Source organism: Chlorocebus sabaeus, chromosome 25, assembly GCF_047675955.1.
Source record: "Chlorocebus sabaeus isolate Y175 chromosome 25, mChlSab1.0.hap1, whole genome shotgun sequence".
Lineage (NCBI taxonomy): Eukaryota > Metazoa > Chordata > Mammalia > Primates > Cercopithecidae > Chlorocebus > Chlorocebus sabaeus.
This window is the reverse complement of record NC_132928.1, coordinates 81,106,438-81,133,453: the sequence shown is the minus strand read 5'-3', so window position 1 is coordinate 81,133,453 and position 27,016 is coordinate 81,106,438. Positions and strand designations below refer to the sequence as shown.

At 36.2% G+C, this 27,016-nt stretch overlaps 1 protein-coding gene across 9 annotated transcripts in view; it reads left to right on the top strand.

Annotated features, from left to right (window-relative positions):
- The window catches only part of CEP170 (centrosomal protein 170), a 127,249-nt gene that overhangs the window by 18,967 nt on the left and 81,266 nt on the right, over positions 1–27,016 (top strand). For 8 of the 9 annotated variants that reach the window (XM_073011878.1, XM_073011875.1, XM_073011874.1 and 5 more), the window contains exons 2-4: positions 7,617–7,762; positions 11,068–11,157; positions 19,934–20,015. In XM_073011878.1, the coding sequence (XP_072867979.1) occupies positions 7,658–7,762; positions 11,068–11,157; positions 19,934–20,015 (277 nt within the window). In that variant the 5' untranslated portion in view covers positions 7,617–7,657. Of the gene's footprint in view, positions 1–7,616; positions 7,763–11,067; positions 11,158–11,210; positions 11,305–19,933; positions 20,016–27,016 lie in introns of those variants that run through there. The other variant, XM_073011879.1, reaches the window with a different exon arrangement.

The following is a 27,016-nucleotide window of genomic DNA, read 5'->3' as shown; positions in this document are numbered from 1 at the left end:
GAGCTGAATTTTCGAATGAGTTCTAAGCACACGTTAATTTTGCAAAGATAGTGCCCTAGACCACCCCAACCAAAACAGCACCACCTGAGTTATCCTGTCCTCTTTGCTTTTTCATGTTTCTTTCTTCCCACTGCCCCTGAAGTTTTCTTATTCATTTATTTAGCTATTTGTTTATTTTGCCTCTATGAGATTAGGAAATTTTTCTATATTGATCCACTCTCTTTCCCCAGTATCTTATGGTGCTTACGACTTGTGAATGAGGAAACAAACTGGGTTTTATTTTATAGTACTCTATAAAATGGGGTTCTCATGTATAATCAGTATATAATGTTTATGTCCATTTTCTAAAAGTTGAAGAATTTTTGTAGCTAAAAACAATTATGTATGTATACACACATATATGTGAAATTCTTAGAACAGTGCCTGACTCATATTAAGTCATCAATAAATGCTACCAATTATGAATAAAACCGTTTGCTTTTATAATATATGATTTGCATTTTTTTGATCCTGAGTTATTATGACGTATGTTTGGACTTTATTTGATAATGAATCCTGAGTTGAAATGCCGCCCCAAATTATTCCCTTCATTTTCAGAAGTACATGGCATCAAAAGACAGACCTCTGGTGTTGAGGATATATTTTCTATTAGAGACTTTTTAGGGGTGAAAATGTGAAATAGGATTCCTGAATTTATACATTTGTTTAAAATTGTATCTTTTAGATACTTTGTATGATGGGGTAAAAAGACATGGCAAAATTACAGATGCCAGTTGATGCAAACCCTTAGTGTGTTTATTTTAGTTGATAAGCTTTACTGCTGGTTCAGATTACAATTTTGTAAGGTAAAGTTTATCACTTTTACCCACCCTTTGTTTATATTTTCATTGATTTTATTAAGAAAACCGAATCTTCTTTCTCCTACAATTTATTCTTTCAGGAAACAAAGCTAGGTCCTGGGCCAACCCCATGGAGATAATTGTTACCCTTTCATGCCTTTTGGTACCAAAAGAAAAGTTGTCACATGGATGCCTAAGTAGATAGTATCTTATTAAAATGAGAAATGCATAGACTAAAGGAAAGCATTTTCTACTGTGTAGACTCATAGTCCTAAGGTGAGGCCAGCTATTTCTTTCTCTGCAATAGCAGGAGTTGTGGGGTAAGAGGAGGTTTATTCTCTGTAAAGCCATCTGGTGATGAATCAGCCAGCCAATTGCCAGGGCATAAGGATAGACTGCCCTTAACATGTGTTTTAGCTCAAGTGATTGTATACATTGACTATCATTTATATAACAATGATTTTTTCTCAGGCTTAATAATCTGAGTAAAGCAGTTTCTTTTTATGGGTGATATGGTGCACTATTTTGTAGTTCTCTTGTAATGCTGTCATATATCAAGTGCACTGTTTATTATTGCCTGACTTGATTTAAGTATTACAGTAATTAACATCATTCAGACCCCTCTTGCCATCGTTCCTCAATTTAAATGATATGTGACTAGGAACAACGTTTTAAATATATATATATTATATATTAATGTTTATGTAAATATTTTTTATATATATATATATATATGTATGTTTTGAAATGGAGTCTCGCTCTGTCTCCCCTGCTGGAGTGCACAGTGGCAAGGTCTCAGCTCACTGCAAGCTCCGCCTCCCGGGTTCACGCCATTCTCCTGCCTCAGCCTCCCGAGTAGCTGGGACTACAGGCGCCGCCACGATGCCAGCTAATTTTTTGTATTTTTAGTAGAGACAGGGTTTCACCATGTTAGCCAGGATGGTCTTGATCTCCTGACCTCGTGATCCGCCCGCCTCAGCCTCCCAAAGTGCTGGGATTACAGGCGTGAGCCACGGCACCCAGCCTAAAGTATTTTGCAGTAAAATGTACATATTTTTGAAACCTGTGTAGTGAAGCTGTGTGCTCTGCTCAATAACTGCAGAGTTTTTCTTTGTTTCATGTTTATTTAGAATGTAAAACTTAGATTATTAACATTTTAGTCCATTAAATCATGAAAAGAACTCTGATTTAGCAGGAAAGTCAGTTTTTAAAGTTAATGATAGCTTTAAATGTAAATGTAATGATAGATTCATGTAAATGGAACTATGATGCTGGGCCAGTGTTCACATCTATCTGACACCCAAGTGTCTGAACTTTAAACTTTTCTCAGATTGCGGGTGAAAACAGCTTTATGTGACAGAAAGATAAAGAATAAGAAAGAGACAACCGAAGAGGACTATAACTAGGATTTAATGGCTAGATTTAATTGCTGTCAAAGGTTAGATGATTAATTTCACCTCCTGCCCCTGGAGATTTCTAGGTTATCCTCACTTCAAGACTTGTAGCCGCTCCAAAGCGACTCATTCATTGAAAATAGCTTGTCAAATGCTCACTGTAGATGAAACATTGGGGTAGGCTCAAGGGATACAGTGATGAAAAAATGTTTCTGTATTTCAACTCTGTGCTGATTTAGAATGATACCATCCCTACTGTCACCATCCATGTCCGGAGTAGTGACAACCTCCTGTTGTTCTAGTAACACCCTAGGCTTATCTCTGTCGTGGCATCTACTAACTACCGTTCCCTGCAGTAGTGAGTTCCTTGAGGCAAGATTTGTTTGTTTGTTTTATCTTTGTGTGTCCTTGATCCTCAAAAGTGCCTGGATTCCGCAGGCTTCTCAATAGCTGTTGAAAGAAGGGAGGGATGGAGGAAGACAGTTGTGCTGCCTTCAAAGAGCTCATCAACTTGAGGTATAATCATATCGTTACAGTATATAATTATTAATGCAAAAAATTATAGTTTAAATTCTAGCATAATAAATGTTTGAACAAAATATTGTGGGATTACAGAGACAAGAATGGCTAACTGTGCCCTGGGGGAATGGGAATAAACTTATTGAAAAGCAAATCTGTTAGTTTTGTACCTTCTCATACTCTTTGAGATTTCCTAAATGCTGAAATTAATAAGTACTGAAGATAGAGACTGATAGAATTTTGTATTATGTCTAGTCTGCTTTCGAGAATACGTACTACAGTATTAGAAGAGACACTGAAGGCCAGGCATGGTGGCTCACACCTGTAAGCTCAGCACTCTGAGAGGCTGAAGCAAGTGGATTGCTTGAACTCATGAATTCACGACCAGCCTGGGCAACATGGCAAAACTCCGTCTCTACAAAAAATACAAAAATTAGCTGGGTGTGGTGGTGCACACCTGTAGTCCCTGTTACTCAAGAGGGCGAAGTGGGAGCCTGGAGCTTGAGCTTGGGAGTTGGAGGATGCAGTGAGCTGAGATACTGCCACCGAACTCCAGCCTGAGCAATAGAGAGCCAGATCTTGTCTCAGTAAAAAAAAAAAAAAAAAAAAAAAGAAGAAGAAGAAGAAAATGGAAAAATTTGGGGGTTTGCTTTAGTTATATTATTAATCACTTTAAATGAAGTGCTGGAATTACAGGCATTAGCCACCACACTCAGCATAAAGATGGTTTTAATTCTGTCATTGATCTGTTTGTCTTCTGTATGTTATGTGTTTTTTTCTTTTATTCCTTTATTATTGTCTTTTTAAAAATTTAACTTTTTGTGGTGTATCATTTTGATTTCCCTTTTCTTTCTTTTACTGTATATTTTTAATGTATTTTCTTAGTGGTTACCTTGGCAATTCCAATTAATATCTTAAACTTATAAGCCTAGTTTGAATATATCAATTTAGTTTCAAGAGTATACAAATATTTCGTTTGTGTACATCTCCATTCCTCCCCTGTAATATTATAATTGTCACAAATTACACCTTTATACATTCCCTTTCCAGTAACAGATTATAATTATTGCTTTATGAACTTGCTTATTAAACCATATAGGAAAAACAGATGTTACAAACCATATGAAAAGTATGAAAACAGTGGATTTACATTTACCTTTATAGACACCTTTATCAGTGGTTTTAAAAAATTTTTATCACAGTTTTAAGTTGCTGTCTAGTGTCCTTTCATTGCAGCCAGAATGTCTTTCACATTTTTTGTAGGGCACTGTGCTGACGAAAAAAACACAAAAACTGTCAGCTATTGTTTCACTAGAAATATCTTAATTTCTGCTTGCTTTTATATACACACACACACACACACACACACACACACACTTGAAAGATAGTATTGCTGGGTATAAAATTCTTGGTTGACAGTCTTTTTTTTCTTCTCCTTTCCCACTGTCAATCCCACTGCTTTCTAGTCTCCATAGTTTCTGAGAAGAAATCTGCTGTATATCTTGCTGAGGCTCCATTGTACATGAAGAGTCACTTATGTCACTGTTTTCAAAATTCTTTCTATTTCTTTAGGTTCTGACAATTTGATTGTAATGTTTTTTGTGTAGAGCTCTTTGAGTTTATCTGCTGGTAGTTTATTGATCTTCTAGGATGTGTGTATTGATTTATTTTGGAAGTATTTTTCCATTAAGACTTCAAATACTTTTCTGTCATGTTTCCTTCTGGGACACCTATAATGTATATGTTAGTATGTTTCATGATATCCTGCTGGTGCCTCAGGCTCTGTTCATTTTACTTCATTTGTTTTTCTACTTCTCATATTGGAGATAAGACAACCTCAGTGTTCTTATCTTCAGGTTCACTGAACATTTCTAACTCCTGCTCATATCTGCTTTTGAGCCCCTCTAATGAGTTTTTCTTCAGTTTTTCTGCTTTTCATCTCCAGAATTTGTTTAGTTCCTTTTCATAATTTCTGTCTTCCTACTGATATTCTCATTTTTCTCATACACTGTTTTGCTTATTTTTTTGTTGATGGTTTTCTTTAGCTCATTCAACATATTTAAGAGAGTAGATAGTTGATGTAACACCTTCGACTAATAACTACAATGGGCGTTAACAGGAGAGATTCTATCAAATCTTTTTTCTTGTTTCTTTATTTTCATTATGTTATTTTTTATTTTTTGAGAACTGTACTTTTTATCTTATTTTTATTTATTCATTTGTTTTGAGGCAGTGTTTCACTCTTTTGCCCAGACTGGAGTGCAGAGCTTGATCATGGCTCACTGCAGCCTCAACCTCTTGGATGCCACCATGTGCAGCTGTTTTTTGTTTTTTTTTTTAATTTTTCATAGATGTGAGGTCTTCTTATGTTACCCAAGCTGGTCTTGAATTCCTGGGCTCAAGGAATCCTCCCTCTTCCACCTCCCAAAGTGGTGAGATTACATACATCGGCTACCATGCCTGGTGAGAACTAGACCTTTTAAACATTATGTTGTAGTACATCTGGAAACGTAATTCTTGCACTCTCCAGGGACTGCTGAATCTTACTTGTTCAGGGTTGAAGTGATTATCTGTTTGTGACTTTTGTAAACAGTTTTTGCAAGGTGTGTAGTTTTTGTTATATGTGGTCACTGAAGTTTCTTGTGTTTCGTCTGTGGTCAGCTATTGACCTAATAAATATTGCTTTAAATATCTGACCTCAAAAAGGAGAAAGAAAAACAAAACACACATACATTGTCTTTGTATAATAAATTCCTTGGAAGTTTCTTAGATCCATGGGTATTGAAGTACTGGTGGCCTGCTTTTGTGTTGGTTCCTCAGTAATCAAAAGCAGCAATGAGATCATGCAATCCAGTATTTGGAAGACTAGGTCCTTTTTGTGTACCTTGGCTCCAGGAAGCCACACTAGGAATGCAGGACGCTGTCTCCAGGCTGCTTCATGGAGCTGTTGGGGTTGTGGCTGTGGAATGAGTGATAGCTGCTACCATGAAAGATGGAAATTCCGTGACATTTATCACCCTCTTTTACTATATGCCAGAGTTCCAAAATAGTCACTTAAGATAATTTCTGTCAATTGCATCTTTAGATGATATCTTGGCTTTTTTTTTTTTTTTTCTTACAGGCGGGATACCTGAAATGCAGAAACATAATGTATATATTTTTGCAGTCATTTAGAAAGCATGAGGGACTGGTAATTTAACTCAGAAAGTATACTCTAAAACCCATGTCTATTTGATTAATCCAGAAATTCTGGAAAGAAATGTACCTGCTATCACATCTGGTTAAGACCTTGGTCATATTCTGTACAAGTTGGAAACCCAGAGGCTCCTTTCCCACCATTTAGAGGAACCTGAGTTGAATCATGTACCTTGGCTACTGAAGAAACTACTAACCAGGTTTCAGTTTTATCCATGTGTTTGGTCCATTGATCTATTTGTCTATCTTTTCTTTCTTTTTTTTTTTTTTTTTGAGATGGAATCTTGCCCTGTCACCCAGACTGAAGTGCAGTGGCACCATTGCAGCTCACTGCAACCTCTACCTCCCGGGTTCAAGTGATTCCCCTGCCTCAGCCTCCCAAGTAGCTGGGATTTTAGGCGCACACCGCTACGCCCAGCTAATTTTGTATTTTTAGTAGAGACGGGATTTCTCCATGTTGGTCAGGCTGGTCTTGAGCTCCTGACCTCAGGTGATCTGCCCACTTCGGCCTCCCAAAGTGCTGGGATTATAGGCATGAGCCACCCGTCCAGCCATGAGATGGATTTTCATATAAAATTGTGTGAAAAGTTCATTAATATGGTTGCAGATTCCATATTCCAAATAACCTTCAAGAAACTACTGCTTGTATAATTTTTATGTAGTATCAAAGAAATTACAAAATAATTACAATTATTTGAAAAGCATATTAAAATACCTCTCCCTTTTCCACCTGTTTGTATGAAGCCAAGTTTTCTTTATATATCATTCAATTAAGCAGTATATGGCAATGGATTAAATTCAAAGCTGATATCAGGTTTTATTTTTTTAAGGTAGACATTAAAGAGATTTGAAAAATATAAAATAGTGCTACCTTTCTTATTTTTGTTTTGGAAAATATGGTTACTTTGTCATAGAAATGTTAGTAATTTTTAAATGAAATTGGATTATTGTTATTTTAAATGAATTAATAAATACCAGTTTCATTTCTAATATGTAAAATATATATATATGTATGTGTGTGTATTGCTCATGTAGACAAATGCTCTTTCGAGTTCATTTTTTAAAGAGTTTTAAAGAGTCCCAAAAACAGAATGTTTCAGAATTGTTGCCCTAGGAAAATGTATTAAGAAAATAAAGTACACATGAGGAAAAAGAAATTGAAATTGCATTCTGTGGTTTACACTTGGTAGACAAAGGAGCAGTTTATTTGGTCAACGTAGTTCTTAATCAGGTATCATAGATACTCACTGAATTCATTGTGTCTTTCTCAAACCATTTATACCTAAGACATTTATTGGTACAGTATTGCTATTTTTCTGATGCTAACATGATGCTAACATGAGCATTTACTTGAGAATTATAGACCTTTATAAACTATACTAAAAGGCTTTCAGAAGTATGAAAACTATAAACGTTTGCTAGTTGAACACCTACTTATTACCTTAATCTCTTCCTTTTTAATTGTACTCTTAGTCAATTCTGTGGGCTTACTTCACTGATGAGAATTTAGTATATATGTATATATTTCCTGGGACCTGTGGACAGTTCATTTAGTCAAGTATAAATGTGAATGAATGCAGTTTTATTCTTAGGCCTTCCAGTGTTTGGTGAATAGCCCACTAAAGCTGAAAATATCTGAATGTATATTTTTCTTCATGTTTCTCTTCAGGATGACGTAGCTTTGCCAAAGACTTAGAAGCTAAGCAGAAAATGAGCTTAACATCCTGGTTTTTGGTGAGCAGTGGAGGCACTCGCCACAGGCTGCCGCGAGAAATGATTTTTGTTGGAAGAGATGACTGTGAGCTCATGTTGCAGGTAATTTTGTCAGCCTTCTCTATATGTGTTTACTCAAAACTTGAGATTGGTATATAATCTTTTTCTACTCCTTTAGAAAACAGTGCTATTTAGATTTGAACTTTCTCTCCTTTTAGCTCCAGCTATTATTCTAATTAATTTTTTGTCCCCTTGAATCATCTAAAAAAAAAGTTCTAAGTCTTGAGGATTCTATTTTGAAAAATAAGTTCTCAGAATAAGGAAGTTTATTAGTAAGTGGAAAGTTTCACATTATACACTTTTAAAATAAGACATTGCAAAAATTAGCACAGCATGGAGTAAAACTGAATTTTGATCACTGATACTTCAGTGATAAAGGAAGTTAGTTTCAGCTCTTCATTATGATGCCTGCCAGGAGTTCAAGCATAAGTAAAAATTGTTGACTATTTTTAAAAGCAAATTTTATTGTGTATATTTAAGGTATACAATGTGATGTTCTGTGATACATACAGATAGTATAAAAGTTACCGTAAGTTACTCCAAGTAAAATAGATCCTCAAGAGTACACAGCCTCAGGAAGAGGGTCTCTAGGAGTTAGAATCAGACGGAGGAGGCGTAGACTCTTCAGGGAAAACACTATAAAACAAGCTGATCCAACCTGGGCCCTAGGATGGCTTTGAATGTGGCCCAACACAAATTCATAAACTTGCTTAAAATATGAGGTTTTTTTGTAACTTTTTTTTTTTTTTAGTTCATCAGCTCTTGTTAGTGTATTTTATGTGTGGCCCAAGACAATTCTTCTTCTTCCAATGTGGCCCAGGGAACCCAAAAGATTGGACACCCCTGCTATAAAAGGACAGGGGCCAGAAGTTTAACAGGAAAAAAGGCCTGGTCAAAATTGTCTGTCTTTGCAGTTTTACACTCACATCAGCTAAGGTTTTCCCATTAGTATCAGAAACGTGATGAAGTTAGCAGTCTTTGTTAGGATTTAAATTACATATTTCTGAGGGATTTTTATTAAATTTTCATTGAAATATCCAAATGGGTTGTGAACATCAAGCTGTCATGCACCTTCTGGTTCAGCTTAATTTAGAGGAAATGTGAATTTGATTATGTAGAAATGAAAACAGATTAATGCTTAAGTGGTTAGATATCTATTACATATTCTTCCTGTTCCCTCAGTTTTCCTTGACCCAGTCACTACATATTATGTTCTGTAATCTTTCTCTTCTGCTTAATTCCTGTGGTGGGTGCTGAAACACATTGATGCTTTATATACATTTCATAAATAACTAAAAATATAGGATTTTTCTTCCATTGGCTGCTTATTTTAAAAAATAGTTACGCAAATGGGATTGTCTTATTCTGTGAATACTAAACTGATCTTCTTTGCCTTGAGTTGCTGACTACTCTTCTTGAAAAGTTGTTACTGTCTTTATTAAACAAACAAACGATGTATTCTTGGGATCCCACATAACAGGCCCACTCGTCACTCCCTAATCGCCGAAGTTGTAATGGCATCTCACTCGACTCAGTGGACTCTGTTGTTCTCTTAAGTGTGCTCTGTCTTTTGCTGTAGGTGTTTATGTACTGTCAGTGTTCACCATAAGCAGTTGGAGGGCAGGGTACACTGTAGATTAAGGATATTCCAGATTTCAAACAAGTTGTAGACGTAGTGAAGCAGCCTGTCCTAAATTACTTCCTCCCCAAATCATTTTTTCTCAATATCCCTGATCTGTGTTTATCACACTCCTTTGAAAGCCACCATTCTCTGGCTCCATGAGCAGCCATTCGACTCCTTTATTCCTGTATCTAATAGTAACGTTTCACTTTACTTTGGAATTTACCTTTTCTCAACTCTAATTTGGTTTTTTTCTTTGAATTTCAGTCCATTGTCCAAAGGATTTCTGCCCTTTTTCTGTGTACTCTTTTCCTCAGAGGCAGATTATTTATGAGGATCCATTAAGTATTTATTGAGAGCCTACATGTACTTGAAATCTCACTTCTCTTACAACATTTGGAGGTTTTATCCTTAGACTAGATCAACTTGATAAATCGACAATGTGGTGAAATTATTTTGCTGAGTGGTGCTATGTTGCTTCTTACCAACTTAAGAACTGAATTTAGTATTTCATTAGCTTAACCAGAAGAAAAAAAAAATTTAAAACAATGAAGACAAAAATGAATTTTAAGTAATTTTTAGATTTAATGCAGGAGTTTTTTAAAATCTCAAGTTGGTCCACCCTCAAGTCTCCAGCAATTAATCACTTCATCTTTAAGTTGGCCTACCGATTGCTGTTTCTCACAGTAGCTTCTGCTCCTGGCAAGCTGTAATTCTCTCTGTATTTGCTTGTCTCTCTACTTTTCAGGATGGTAGTTTGCCTTGTGACCTCAGTCTCTGATAAAAGTAAGATGAGTTTTTGGTTTTCAGTTTGTTCAACATTTTTCTTATTATGAAGATGGGAGTGATGACTTCAAATTCTTTGCATGTTGAACCAGAAACTGGAAGTCATGTCTGTTCCCCATTTTTGATACTCCCTTTGCTTTTAGTATACCAGTGTTCACACAGTAACCCTGTAATACACGGTGATCAAGTTCCAATTCATTGGCTCACAGACTGTTTCTTCTGTGACTATAATGATATTTCCTTTCAATACCAGCTTCCACAGGCTTATAGTTCTTCTTTCGGGTGCTTCCATCTGCAGACAACTTACTAAACTCTGGAGAAAGACAGAGAAAACTTTAAAAGAAACTTAAAAGCAATTTTCAGAAACCACAGTTTGCCATTAAAATACCTTTTTTTGACTTCCAGTCTTTTTCCCTCTTAGAGCTGTCCCATGAATTCCAGCTTTAGAACCCATATTTTAAGTGAAGATGATTCTGTTCTGAAACATGTCATATTGTGTCCATTTTCCTCTAAGTCTTTGGACTCTGTATATAGTTTATGCTCATTTTTAGTTTTGAAAGAAGAAAATCCTACAAGGTACATTTTTTTACAATAAGATATATAAAACATGGTAAAATTATAATTCACATGATTTCTCTATAACAGTTTTAAATTTAAAAAAATTAATACATTCAACAAAGTCAGCTGATGTCAATTCTCAATAGTAGAACATGTGAATTTAGTAGAAAAGAATATCTTTCAAATTCAATGCTTTCCTCTTTGGGGAGTGATGCTAAAACTTTTTGTTGTGTAGTGGCACTATTTTAATATCATTTAATCCACATTAACTTTGATATTTCTGTATATTTACTGTTCTATTAATGCTAGTATCTAGCCAAAATGTGGTTGGTATTTATTCTAGTATTTTCTTGTGTTTATTAACTTAAAAAATTTCTTTCAGTCTCGTAGTGTGGATAAGCAACATGCTGTCATCAACTATGACGCCTCTACGGATGAACATTTAGTGAAGGATTTGGGCAGTCTGAATGGGGTAAGTTAAGGTTAGTGAAGGATTTGGGCAGTCTGAATGGGGTAAGTTAAGGGTTTATGAACATTTAGTGAAGGATTTGGGCAGTCTGAATGGGGTAAGTTAAGGGTTTATGAACATTTAGTGAAGGATTTGGGCAGTCTGAATGGGGTAAGTTAAGGGTTTATTTTTTGTCTTATTTGAACATTTGCTTAATATTGTAAGAAGAAAAATCAGATTACATTTCCTAGCTACATTTTCTTTATCTTTAATTTGTATTTTATTTTTAAATGCTTATCAGGTACATAGCACTTTGGGGACCATCCAGTAGAATATGAAACTAGCCCATATTCCAAAGAAACTGTGTAAGCAGATGAGTCCAGAAGGTGGTTGTCATTGTCTGTGATGGCTAAAGAAGACTTCTTTAAGGAGCTGGAACCTAAGCTGGACTTCACTGTATGGCTGTAATTTGTATGAGGGAAAACGGTAGAAAGTCATGGCAGTAAGAATGCAAAAAAGTGCTCTCAAGGACAGAGAAGTACTGGTTAACTTTAGAAAATAAAGATGGAGCCGGGCACGGTGGCTCACACCTATAATACCAGCACTTTGGGAGGCCAAGATGGGGAGATCACCTGAGGTCAGGAGTTCGAGACCATCCTGGCCAACATGGTGAAACTCGTTTCTACTAAAACTACAGAAGTTAGCTGGGCGTAGTAGTACATGCCTGTAGTTCCAGCTTCTCAGGAGGCTGAGACAGAGGAATCACTTGAACCCAGGAGGCAGAGGTTGCAGTGAGCCAAGATGGCACCACTGCACTCCAGCCTGGGTGACAGAGGGAGACTGAGTCTCAAAAAAAAAAAAGAAAAGAAAAGAAAGATAGAAAGGTGCCGGAGAGTAGACAACTTTCCCTGCTAGAGTAAAAAAGGTGAAACAACACAACCATTTGCCTTCACAAGTATAGTACATTATCTAAACACCAGTGTTCATTATTCTTGGAATTCATACTTTGAATATATTTTTGTGTTACTGAAGTGAATTTTTTCTTATTTCTTCATTTGGTCTTTCTAAATTTGGCATAATATAAGTAGCCACAAACTAAAAAGAATGCTAAAGTATTGAATTATTTCTCTTATTTCAGTTTCTTCATTTTCTTATGGTTCTGCAAACACAAGCAAATACTGTGTTGTTCATATCTGTGCTATTGAAATTCTTGAAGTGAATTTAACAGAAATAAGTGTATCCCAACTGCTTCAGGCTACTCATGCTTTTCAAATGTGCATCAAACATTGTATACAAGAATATGCAGAAATGTGGCAAGTATGGTAATACATTTTTTTTTTACCAGTTCTGAATTGACCTGCTACTGAAGGACTTTTATATTTATTCTTTGAGATAAATACAAATTTTTTGTAGGCATGTTTTTCTGTTGGTTTTATTCAAGACTTTTTTTTTTTTTCTTGGTTTTATTCAAGCTTTTTTTTTTCTCAAAGCACATAGAATTAAGTGTATGTTCTTCATGTCTGCCTTGAAAACTCTCACATTTGGCATTATTCACCTTTTCAGATTGATGCTCCATCATTACATTTTCCCTTGCTCTTCTTCCAAAACAGCAGTCTTCCTGCTATGCTATGTCTTTCTTCAAATAACTTGTTAGATTTTCTTCAGTCTACTATTTCTCCCATCTCTCTTGCCATTCATAAAAGTTGTACACATTTTTTAAAGTAAAGCTCAAATTCTACTTCTTTTTGAAGAGATGAAACAGAGGCCCGTTTACTTAGGAATTTTAACCTGCTGATGTTGACATGTTGAAAGGGTTAAAATTAACAGAGATGGGCAAAGTAGGTAGAAACTGTTGTAACATTAGGCATGAATGTTAGCAATTTTGATTCTCAACTCCTCTTTGCTAGAATTTCTGTCTTCCTTCTCCACACACATAAGCCTTTGTGTACTTGATTAGCCTGGTATTAAATCTACTTTTATACCTCTGTAGCTGTGCTGAGTTATGAGCTCCTGAACAAGTTCATGTGCCTTCTGCTTCTGTGAACACAGTGCCTAGCAGAGAGTTCTGCACAGTGCATGAACCCAGTAAATCTTCCTTGAGTGGAATTGAATTAATTTTCTACTTGAAGAATTTATAGTGAAAAATTTTAACTTCTATATGTGGATTATTTTAACAATGTTATATTGTTTTTAAGTCTAGGAAGTTTCATCTTGACAACAGATGAACAGTGGTAGTCTGTATGTCTTTACATTATTATTTTGGAAAATAGTAAGTGGGGATTACATCAGCATTTTAGTCTTTTAAAAGACTATGATCAAATATGGAAATTACTTGGCATTGGTTCCAAAAATAATCAGGTGAAATATGAATGATATCTTTCTTATAATTTGATTATACTCAATAATATTGTGAAAGATACTAACTCATGGAGAGCAACATCTGCATTTTGAGTTAGAAATCAGTACCAGGATTTGGAACTCAGATATGTTATTTATCAGCAGTGTAACCTGGGACAAATCACTTAATATCTCTGAAATTCAGTTTCCTCATATATACTCCCTTCCAAAGTGTGGGAACGTGTTATGAGTTGAAGTTTCTGAAAGCAGAGCTGCCGTGCAGAATCTTGCTTCAGCTATTAAGTGATGAAATAATTCCTGTTCTGTAGTGTTGTTATGAGGATTAAAGGTAACAGTACGTTTGAGCGTGTGCTTAGTGTAGAACTTTAAAGCATTACATAAATTACAAATACACTGTTACCCAAATGACAGCCTAAGAAACATGCCATAAAGGCCTTTAGCCGGCAAAACATGTCACAAGTCTAGGAGGTACCAACTGTCATGCATTTTAGTCATAAGAGAACTTGTAGACTATTGTGCACAGACTATTTACTATTCTTATCCATGTTATTCTAGAACTTTAAGTATCAGGTTAAAAGTAGAAATTGTGGAGGTAGGGGACACAGTATAGTGGTTATGGACCCAGCTTTGATGTCACCTTGGACAAGTTACCTAAGTTCCCTATTCCTCAATTTTTTAAAAAATAGAAATAATAAAATGGTACTCACAGGTTGTGTGAGTGTGTTGTGTATGTTGTGAAGATATAAATAAGCTGATAATTTTAAACACAACAGTACATAATAAGCATTGAGTAAATGTAAGTTATTTTTATCATGGTAAGAAAAGCAGCAAAGACAAGGTTAGCACCCTGTAGCCTATACACTTTTCAAAGAATTCACTGTTACTGTTTAGAAAAATCACTTACCAACTAAATTCAACGTAAAAATGATCATTTCCGCTGCTGTCCCCTTTCACCCTATCCCAGAATACACTCCCAAGGGACCTAGATCTACAATTTATGGAATTGCCGCCAGAAGTGAGGTTGTTCTGCCTGAGAAAGCTACAGTCGATTCCGTTGCTGATATTTTCATGGGCCATTTTCCTGCAAGCCCATTGAAGGTTCTCTTTCTTTGGGAACCCCTGTTTGCCTTCAGTTCTCTGGTAGCCACCATGGCCTCTGCCACACCCTTCCTGTGCCATTCCAAGCCTGCCATTTGTTGCTGTACTGCCCCCATCAGCAGTCTGTGTTCCAGCCACACTGTGTCCCCTTTGCACACTAGAGTTCCTGCCAGCATCAGACCTGTGTGGTATAGAGTAGAGAATGGTCTTCCCTAAAGGTTGAAAGGAAAGGTTAGGTAAGGAAAGGAGGTTTTTGTAGGTGGCAGAGAGATTGAGGTGGTTGTACTCTGTTCACTTTCCCAGATCATCAATGTAATGTATGCTGGCTATATGATTTTATACTATCAATTATGTCATTTAGTTGTATGTAAATTAAATAGGTATTTATTTAAGTTTGGTTTGCTTCTGTGGGGTTAGTGGTTTGAATGGAGGAATTTTGGGAGCTGGTTTAGCTTGGGCACCTAATCTTTCTTGATGTGGAATGCTCATAGAATTTGTAGTTCAGAGAGCTGAGTGCAAGTCCCAACATTGCCACTTCCGGACTCCAAGCTCTTGATGATTACTTCATTCTCTTTGCCTCATTTTCCTCACCACCAGGTAGAGGTGTGTTTAAATGGCACTAACAAAGAAACAAAACTCATTTTTTTTCCATATCTAAGCTATTAAAATTTGTTGTAGTTAAATGATTTTTCCTCTTGCTCTTTGAAATTTTCTCTCTTCCAATGGTAATTTTAGACCTTTAGGAGACTATTTCCTCACAGATGTTTTCACTTGCATTTTTGTGAACTGAAACTTTGTGTCTGGCTCATATTTCCTAAGCCTTTTTAGACTTTAGGGAATAGTTCTGTCATAAATGGCAGCATGTTAAAATTATATGTTTCTTCATCTCTGAAAGTGCCGAGTACACATGTTCAACATGCAACAGGTGTTTAATATTTCAGAGAGTTATGCAGTCTTAAACTTAAATGGATCTTCTAGGTCACTGTAGGCCTTTTGAATAAATGTGGTGTTTTAGATTATTAGAGACAGTTTCAAATAAAATTGGCTCAGAACTTCAGAACTGTAGCACTCCTCTTCAATACTGTATCTAGTTGTTTATCTTTTGCCTAGCAGACATTAGTAAATTAACATTTTCTTTCATCCTTTTTCATCATTTTCCTCATTTCTCCTGTTTTGTAATTACAATCATGCATCCCATAATAGCAGACCACATACACAGCAGTGGTCCCATAGGATTATAATGGAGCAGAAAAATTCCTGTCTGTGTTACAATTGCATACAATATTCAGTATAGTAACATGCTGTATTGTATAGGTTTGTACCCTAGGCGCAATGGGATATACAACACAGCCTGGGTGTGTAGTAGGCTATATTATCTAGGTTAGTGGAAGTACCGTAAACTCTGTAATGTTCGTACAGTGAAGTAAATCACTTTGTGATGCGTTTCTCAGAATGTTTCCCCGTTGTTAAGCAATGCATGACTGTATCCTCCAAATACTTTGGGAAACTCAAGACATAAGTTTGAAAACACTCTGAAATCTTCATTTTGGAAATGAACCTGAAGTTAGAGTTTATGTCTCAGAAGCCTTTGAATTTTCTTTGTATTCCAGTTTCAACCTTTCTGTAAAACATGTTGGAAGCTTGTGATTTAGGACAACTCATAACTCATTCTAAGATATAATCTAGAGTCTTCATGATATTCCACTATCTCCATATATATGCTTGAAACTAAGATTGTAACTTTTTCTAATTTCTTTGGTAGACTTAAAACTGTTATTTTATGGCATATTACAAAGAGCTATTTATGCATAGGCATTTGAGGGTTTAATAACCTAATCCATTTATGTATTTTACTGTAACTTCCTCACCATGGAAGGGTAGTTTTCTCAAACAAGCTATTATGGCCATCTCAAATCTAGTAATATAGAAGATGATAAAAATGAAATTAAAAAGGAAAGAATAAAGTAATTTTTAAAATTTCAGTTTATCAAAGAAAAACTTGTTGGGTGTTTATTTGATGTCTGCACAGGCAGTTAAGCATACTTTTGTTGTGTGTTCTATAAATCTAGAGCAAATTCTAGGGCCTTAACTCTAAGTAAGCCAGTAAAGATAGTCATCACCATTTAGCATCTGTATCCAGTGGACCCTTTTTTAAAAACATATGTACAAATAATTTACAAAAGAATAAAAATATATTGTACAAATAATTTACAAAAGAATAAAAACATTGTATAAATAATTTACAAAAGAATAAAAACATATTGTATAAATAATTTACAAAAGAATAAAAACATATTGTACAAATAATTTACAAAAGAATAAAAACATATTGTACAAATAATTTACAAAAGTAAGAATAAAAGGGTAATTAAAACAACTTGAAATTTTAATAAAAAATTAGACATGACAAACTCAAATTTTCTTCCATGTTTCCCTGGTGTTTAAAGGTATATACTACCCAAAATGGGCAGTGTTGTTTGAATGCGACTAACTGCTCATCAGTTGACATGTATTCACCTGGAACATATATCCGTCTTATAAATGCCGATTCCACATCTCAAGTACTGTGTGTCTGTAGTTGATTGTAGTGTATTATTTCTGGTTCTTCTTGTTCTTGCATGGTCAAAACACAGTGTTTTAAAAACTTTGGCTGGGCGCAGTGGCTCATGCCTGTAGTCCCAGCACTTTGGGAGGCCGAGGTAGGTGAATCACCTGAGGTCAGGAGTTTGAGACCAGTCTGGCCAACCTGGTGAAACCCCATCTCTACTAAAAATACAAAAATTAGCCGGGCATGGTGGCGGGCGCCTGTAATCCCAGCTACTTGGGAGGCTGAGGCAGGAGAGTGGCTGAAACCTGGGAGGCAGAGGTTGTAGTGAGCTGAGATCCGCTTTGCACTCCAGCCTGGGCGACAAGAGCGGGACTCCATTTCAAAAAAAAAAAAAACCTTAACAGCTTATAATTTTGTTAAAAGGATAGCCATGTTTTTCCTCCATAACTACAAAACATTTGTTACTTTTATATTTATAAACAATAATTAGAAGCTCAACCCAATAATTTTATGTCTACATCATCTCTTTCCTTCTAGTCACCTTTGTATAGATACTTGTGTTGAGAATATGTCCACCTACATACTATGTCAAATAAGTGTTGGAACACAGATGTTAAAAAAAAGGAAGAAGGCTGTCAGTATTGCTTGTAAAATATGACACTTCTTTTAAAATGAGGCTGGCCACGGTGGCTTATGCGTGTAATCCCAGCACTTTGGGAGGCCACTGCGGGAGGATTGCTTGAGCCCAGGAATTCAAGAACAGCCTGGACGACATAGTGAGACCCCATCTACAAAAAATTTAAATATTAGCAGGGTATGGTGGCATGAGCCTCTAGTCCCAGCTACCGAGGAGGCTGAGGTGGGAGAATCACCTGAGCCTGGGAGATTGAGGCTTCAGAATGAGATATGGTCCGTGCCACTGCACTCCGTCTTGGGTGACAGAGCGAGACCCTGTCTCAGAAAGAACCCCAAAAACGAAACCGCCAAAATCCCCACAAAACCCAAAATCATTCATATTCTTTTTGAAAAATACTGCATGATTCTTACTGAATGACTAACTGGATGAAACTTTCTTTTTTTTTCTGTGGAAACGTTGTTTCTCATTGATTCTTGCATTAGAGAAAATGTGTCTATGACTGTCTTCATCTGAAAACACAGAGTCGTCTAATTTTGCTTATGCTGTCAGCTTTATCTTCATTATCGTAGTCTAGAATCCCGCTCTCTTGTGTTTCTCTTGTAATTATGAAATATCTTCCTGTCTGTTTTCTTCTCTTTGCCTTTATGAATGTTAAATCAGAAATTCTGAATTTTCAACTGTGCTCTTTAATAGGTGAAAAAAGAAACCCCAAAATGTATTAAGATTGTATCTCCAGATGTCTTTTATATCTTCTTGGAAAGATGATGAATATTTTGGCCACTGCAGTAAGATAACTAAAGAATGATGAAATAGTGATTTATTTCACTATTGCATCATACTTCTAGGTCTGTACTTTTCACTACAGTAGCCACTAACCATGTGTGCCTGTTGAGCCCTTGAAATGTGGAGTAGTCTAAATTTTAAAGACGTAGTACCAAAAGGAAAAAAAAGAATGTGAAATATCTTGTTAGTTTTTATATTGATAATTTGCTGAAATGGTACTGTTTTGGATATATTAGGTGAAATGTATAATATATTATTAAAACTAATCTCACCTCTATCTTGTTTCCTTTTTTATGTGCCCACTAGAAAATATAATTTGGCCAGGCATGGTGGCTCACACCTATAATCCCAGCATTTTGGGAGGCCAAAATGGGCATATCATTCGAGCCCAGGAGTTTGAGATCAGCCTGGACAACATAGGGAGACCTTGTCTCTACAAAAAAAATACACAGAAATTAGCTGGGCGTGGTGGCATGCACCTGTAGTCCCAGCTACTCAGGAGGCTGAGGCAGGAAAATCACCTGAGCCCGGGAGATCAAGGCTGCGGTGCACCAGGATCGCACGACTGCGACCCTGAAAGAAAGACAGAGAGAGAGAGAGAGAGAGAGAGGAGAGAGAGAGAGAGAGAGAGAGAGAGAGAGACAGACAGACAGAAGAAAGAAAATATAATAGTAAATGTGGCTTATGACATTTTTTGTTGGTTATTGCTTCTGTTATTTTGTCTTATTATTTGGGTCACTTTTAGCGTTGTTAGGAATAATTGATAAGGAAAGATTAAATAGTTACTAGGATGATAAAATAGCAGAATTTCAACGTATCGGAAAAATAAGAGCACTGAAACCTTATAATGTATCTCAGATTCCTAAAAGGATCCAAAGGACCCCTATGACAATAGCAAACTGAATTCAGTTTTATTCTATTTTCTTAAAGTAAATTTTCTTCTTCTTCTTTATAATAATTCCAAAACTAAAAGTAGTGAAATGTCAGTGCTTACACATAGTCAGAATTTCTCAAAAAGCTAAAATTGGGTCAAGCAAACCCTGATGGTGTATTAACAGTTAAATATTTTACCCTTTACAGTTTGCCAGCTTTAGATTAGGAGCTTTTCTTGGCACCATTTTTAGGAACTATTCTAAGTGCCTAAATTCATCTTGGCAGCACTGGGTTCTTTGTGTGTTACCAGTAATAGAGATAAAAGGCTTAGTATAAAATCATTTATCATCCTTCAGGCTGCATGGCACATCTTATGATACTCAGGCTGTATTAGCCACCATATGATATGTACTTTTAACTCTCAGATTTGAGAATTTGCTTATCTAAAATGTAAGAATTAATACCTCATATGTAACCTAACATCTTTTTTTGTTTCCTTGTAGACTTTTGTGAATGATGTAAGGATTCCAGAACAGACTTATATCACCTTGAAACTTGAAGATAAGCTGAGATTTGGATATGATATCCTTAAATGGTTTTATGTACTTATTAAATTTATTCAAATATGTTTACTGTGGTGTAAATTAACGTTTTTGAAACACAATTCACAATATAGATATGCCAGAATTTCTATTTATTGGGTGCCTTCCTATACTAAAATACATATGTATTTTTAGTTATTATGCCTGTTCCTAAAAATAATCCTGGAAAAGTTGGGGGACTCAGCGTTTGTTTGTTTTCTTTCTCTCTCTCTCTCTATTTATATAGTTTCCGCAGCAGTCTCGCTGAAGTGCTATTGCATATATAATTTGAGCATCAAAGAATGTAACTGGGGAGAGGACAGGGGAATGTTTAATTTTAGTCTGGCCTAGGGATTGCTTTCAGGTGGAACATGATGCATGAATCAGCCTCCTGGGATGAATGTAAGAATTTAAACCTACTTTTCCTTCCATCCCTCCCGTTACTGTTTTATGCATCACAGCTATATTGCCTATTAAATACAAACTTTTCAATATCCTGTGTCTTCTAAGACCTGCGCTCTCTGATTAATCCACAATATGCATTTAGTGTGTATTTAAAATTCTTATGTTTAAAATTAGGAATCGAATAATTGAACAAGAACATGATTGTATTAAATTGCATGGGGTAGCGTGAAGAATCTCTAGTGAAGGGAAGGAGCATCATTGCAGAAGAAGGAAGACATTTCCATTCATAGTAGGCAAGAAGCTTTGTAAAAAGGACTTATGTACATTTAATTAAAATACAGCTATTCCATATTATGCTGAATTTTTTTTTTGAGTTTTAGTTTTTTTGAATTACTACTTTTATCGGGACTTTGGTAATAAAGAATGTATTAAGCATAGCAATTTGGATGGACTTTTGTCACTGTAGCAGAAGAAGTGTAGTCTCAGCTAAATAGAGTTGATGCCCAAAGTAAATGTATTAACACTATATGAAATTGTTCCTTGAAATTTATGAAAAATAGGCTAGGTGCTGTGGCTCACACTTGTAATCCCAGCACTTCAGGAGGCCGAGGCGGGTGGATCATGAGGTCAGGAGTTCGAGACCAGCCTGATCAACATGGTGAAACCCTGTCTCTACTAAAAATACAAAAAAAAATTTAAAAATAGCCGTTCATGGTGGCACGCACCTGTAATCCCAGCTACTCCAGAGGCTGAGGCAGGAGAATCGCTTGAACCCAGGAGGCAGAGGTTGTAGTTTGCCAAGATCACGCTACTGCAGTCTAGCCTGGGCAACAAAGCGAGACTCCATCTCAAAAAAAAAAAAAACAAAAAAATTACAAAAAATAATATTACAACTTTTTAAAGTTTAAATCTAAAAAAGTTTTGTAGCATACCTTACAATGTTCACACTTGTAGAGCCAAAGGAATATACAAAAAGCCAAACCATTAAATAGTAATACTTGTGTATATTTTAAGTCTTTAAAAAAATATGCGTCAGTGAAATAATTAAGAATTAGCATTAAAGCCTTAATGAATGGTTGTCATTTTCCACCAGCCTAAGTTTCATCAAGAACAAATAGAAGTATATTTTGAATTTAGGTACCTCCTTTAATCCATTTGGCATCAACTGTTTCGAATCATGAGAAAACACTAGGAAATTCAAGTTTTAGTAAAACTCTGTAAAGTTAACTTTGAATTTTATATCAAGAAGAAACTATTGAGGAAGAAACCTCATGCTTTTACAGATAGTATACCATTTTCTTAACAGCAAACTGACATTTTTCTCTTACATACCAGGTCATAATATGTCTGTCTAAAATTGTTGGGACAAATGTTTTATCCCAAAGACTTTCTTAGGGTTGTACACTTAATGTTGAGCCATAACTACTGTCTGGATGCCCAGAGGAGGCTCATATAATTTTATTATTTTAAAATAGGATCTGTTATAGTGGCAGAAATCATATTATATATGTAATTTTAAAAGCAGATTTTATTTACTTACTTGTGTCTGTATTTAGCTATACTAGATAGAAGACATTTTTGTACTTTATTCTAATTAAAATTAATCTTAATAGGCAATCTATAAACTGCTATACTTTGGAGTGAAAAACTATTTTAATTAAAATGCTACAGCAGGCCGGGCACGGTAACTCACACCTGTAATCCCAGCACTTTGTGAGGCCAAAGCAGGCGGATCACCTGAGGTTAGGGGTTCAAGACCAGCCTGGCTAACACAGCGAAATCCCATCGCTACCAAAAAATACAAAAATCAGCTGGGCGTGGTGGTGGGCACCTCTAATCCCAGCTACTCGGGAGGCTGAGGCAGGGAGAATTGCTTCAACTTGGAGGCGGAGGTTGCAGTGAGACGAGATTGTACCACTGCATTCCAGCCTGGCTGACAGAGCGAAACTCTGTCTCAAATAAATAAAATAAAATAAAATAAAATAAAATGCTGCAGCACTAGAAGGAGCAATTTAACATGGATTGAGACTAGAATTAGGCAACGTAAGTCTCTTTTCTAACTGGAGAAATAAATGATTTGGAGAAGCACATACTCAGTGAAATATACAAGCTTTTAAAATGACAGTAAACTCATGAGGAGTACTAAAATGCTGTAGTAATCAAGAAAAACTTCAGAAAGTGGTCATCTTCAGGTAGCCAAAAATGAGGCTGATAAGGAAACCTAAGTTTATTCATTTTCTAATTATTTATTAAATGTCTCTTACGTTGCAGGCATAGTCCCAGTGGTTTGGGGGAATATAATTGTGAATAAAATAGTTGATAATCACTGTCCTCCTGTAGCCTACACTTTAATGGGATTGAAGGGACTGACAACACACACTAGAAGTTAGGGTATTAGAGGATGGTAAGTTCTGTGGAAAAGCATGTGAAAGGGGGAGGCAGAGAGCTAGTGTCGCTAAGTGGGAAGTTAGAGTTTTGAAAAGAATATTCATGAAGACCTCAGTGAGAAGCCAGCACTGGGGCAACGATGCGGAGAAAGTAAAGAAGTTAGCCATGTGGACATGCGGAGAAACTGTCCTGCGAACAGATGAGCGCACAGTGCACAGGGCTTGAAGCAGAGACATGTTCGACGTATTGGAGGATAGCGTTGAAAAGCCAGCGTGGTCGGAGCCAGCAAAGAACTTGCGTATATTGGGGGTCAGAATATATCAGTTGTCATAGGATATTATACGGATTTTGACTTTTTTTCTGAGTGAAATGGGTAGTCTTTGGAGGTTTGTTTTTTTTATCAGAGGAGTGATAAATGACATTATGTGTAAAAAGATCCTCTGGCTACTCTCGTTCAAAGAAAACTAAGGGTGAAGTGGGCAGGCATATAAAAAGAGAGACCAGTTAGGAGGCTACTGCAGTAGTTCTGGTGAACAATAAAGGAGGTCTGGACCAGGATGATGTATCTGGAGGTAGAAATGATTCAGTGTATATTTTGAAGATGGAGCCAATAAAATTTTCTGATTAGATTAGATGTAGAGTAAGAGAAAGAGTCAAGGATGAACCAGAATTTAGGCCTAAGCAATATGAAAAAGGAAGGTATCATTTTAATAACTGATAGAGAACTCAGTAGCAGAGCAGGTTTTGTGGAGAATATGGGAAGAATCATCTCAAAATACCAGCTTTAGGCTTAACCAGGTTTTCACAGTTTTTCTGTTTTCTATTTGATTTGTGGAGAATATGAGAAGAATCATCTCAAAATACCAGCTTTAGGCTTAACCAGGTTTTCACAATTTTTCTGTTTTCTATTTGATTTGTGAAGAATATGGGAAGAATCATCACAAAACACCAGCTTTAGGCTTAACTAGGTTTTCACAATTTTTCTGTTTTCTATTTGATTTCTGTTATCTTTATTCTAAACTTTCTCCTAGGTGGGAGCTGAGGTCATTCAGCTGAGACCTTTCTTTTCTCATTCTGGTGTTTAGAGCTATAAATTTTTCCCCAATTACTACTTTAATGTTTCTAATTTCCCTTTTGATTTTTTCTTTGAGTCATAGATATGTTTGTTTAGTTTCCAAATATTTGGGGAGTTTTCAGCTATAATTCTGTTACTGATTTCTAATTCCATTTTGCTCAGAGAACATACTTTGTATGTCTCAAATCCTTTTGAATTCATTGAGACTTGTTCTGTGGCCCAGAATATGTTCTATCTTGGTAAATGTTCCATATGTACTTAAAAAGGATATGCATTCTGCTATTTGGGGGTTAGAATGTTCTATAAATGTTAGTTAGGCCAGGTTGGCTTGGTGGGTGTTCAGGTCTGCTGTATTTTACTGATTTATTGTCTTCTTACTCTTTCAATTAATAAGAAGGGGGTATTGAAATCTCAGGCTATAATTACAAGTTAGCCCCCTCCTTCTTGCAGAACTTTTTGCTGTGTCATTTGCAGCTCTTTTATTAGTCGTATAGACAACTGGGATTATTATGTTCTCTTGATGAATTATCCCCCTGGACCATTATGAAATGATCTACTTTATCCATAATAAGATTCTTTGCTCTGAAATCTGGTTTGTCTTAATATTATAGTTGTTCTAGCTTTCTTTTGTCTATTTATATTTTTTAACTTTTACCCTGTTTGTCTTTACACATAAAGTAGGCAGCATGTAGTTCTTACTTTTTTATCTAATGTGATAATTTCTGCCTTTATTTGGTGATTTAGGCCATTCACATTTAATGTGATAATTGCTGTGGTTAGGTTTAAATGTATCATCTTGAAATTTGTGTCCTGTTTGGCCCATCAGTTTTATGTTTTCTTTTTCTCCATTTCTGATTTCATTTGAGTTATTTGAATAGTTTTTATTATTTCATTTTATCTCCTTTGTTGGCTTATTAGTAATAATTTTTTGTTGTTTTAGTGGTAGCTTTAGGACTTAAAATTTGTCTTTAATTTCAAGTTTTATCTTCAAGTGACTTTATACCACTTTACATATTATGCAAAGACATTACAACAGTATACTTTTGGGGCTGAGCGTGGTGACTCACGCCTGTAATCCAGGACTTTGGGAGGCCGAGGTGGGCGGATCACGAGGTCAGGAGATCAAGACCATCCTGGCTAACACGGTGAAACCCCCATCTCTACTAAAAATACGAAAAATTAGCCAGGCGTTGTGGCGGGTGCCTCTAGTCCCAGCTACACGGGAGGCTAAGGCAGGAGAATGGCGTGAACCCGGGAGGCGGAGCTTGCAGTGAGTGGAGATGGTGCCACTGCACTCCAGCCTGGGCAATAGAGCGAGACTCCGTCTCAAAAAAAAAAAAAAAAAAAAAAAAGCAATATACTTTCTTTTGTCCTACCTCATACTACATTGTTATTAGTAAAAAGTCAATTGTCATTTAAAGAAGTTTAAATAATTAAAATATGTATTTTGAAATACATTTTTTATGCCCTTTGTACTTATGTCTTATACCCATGAAGCTTCAGTTTCTGGTACTCTTCATCCATTTGTATAGATCCATATTTTCATATAATGTCAGTTTGTTTCTACCTGTCGGACTTCCTTCAACATTTCTTGTACTATGGCTTTGCTGATGATGAATTCTGTCAGCTTTTATATGTCTAGAAAAGTATTTCACCTTAGTTATTGAAAGATATTATTGGCTGGGCACGGTGGCTCATGCCTATAATCCCAGCACTTTGGGAGGTCGAGGCGGGCGGATCATGAAGTTGGGAGTTTGAGATCAGCCTGGCAAACATGGTGAAACCCCACCTCTACTAAAACTACAAAAATTAGCCAGGCATGGCGGCATGCACCTGTAATCCCAGCTACTCAGGAGGCTGAGGCAGGAGAATCGCTTGAACCCAGAAGACAGAGGTTACAATGAGCCAAGATCACGCCATTGCACTCCAGCCTGGGCAACAGAGTGAGACTGTATCTCAAAAAAAAAAAAAAGATATTATTGCTGGGTATAGAATTCTGGGTTGGCTTTTTCTTATTTTTAGCACTTTAAAGATGTTGCTCCACTGTATTCTCACTCACATTATTTTTCCTTTGTCCCTGGCTTTGAACTGTTTGATTATGATGTGTCTTGGTGTAGCTTTCTTCTTTCTTTCTTTTTTTTCCTTCTTCCTTCTTCTTTCTTTTTGTTTGTTGCTTTTTTATCAACTTCTTGGGGTTTGTTGACCTTCCAAAATCCTGTGGCTTTATAGTTTTAATCAAATTTAGAAAAAATCTCCACCATTATTTATTTTAAAGTTTGTTCATCTCTTCTGGGTTGATTTCCATTGATTAATTTTTACACTCACAGTAATTTTTTATTGGATGACGGGCATTGTGAATTTACTTTGCTGAGTGTTATATGCATATTTTAGTATTTGTATCAATATTATTTGAGCATTGTTCTGGAATACAAGTTACTTGGAAACAGTTTTATCACTTTGGGTCTTTAAGATTTGTTAGGCTTCTAAGATTATTCTGGGCTAATTATTACCAACTACTGAGGCAAGACCTTTCTGTATGTTCTATGGGAGGGGGTCAGTAAACTCATTGACCAAATCTGGCCCTCAGGCTGTTTTGCACTGCAGAGTTGAGTAGCTGAAGCAGAGCTCTTGTGGCCTGAAAAACCTGAAAGATTTACTATCTGGCCCTTTACAGAAAAAGTTTGCTGACTTGTGCTCTACCCAGTGACTCATGAATCATGCATGAGGTTTTACAGTCTGGCTGTTGGGAGTAGGCAGTATTCCTGACCCTGTGTGGGCACTGGGTACTATTATCTCTAATATTATTTTCCAGAGACTGAATATCTTTGGAATTCTCTTTCTGTGCAGGCTTCTCTTCAGTACTCAGTCCTGTGAATTCTGGTAATGTTGATTTGCTTGGACTGTTGACTTCATTTCCACCACAACTCAGGGAGTCTGCCAGGCTCTGTCTGGATGATTCTTCCTCGCAGTGTGACCTAGAAACTTTCACAGGGCAGTGAGTTGGGGCAGTGATTGGACTCTTGCTTTGTTGCCCTTCTCTCACAGATCATTGTCTTTTGTTGCCTGAAGCCAATTGTCTTGTGAAACATTGTGTCATGTGTTTTACCCATATTTTAGTTGTTTAATGTAGGAGAATA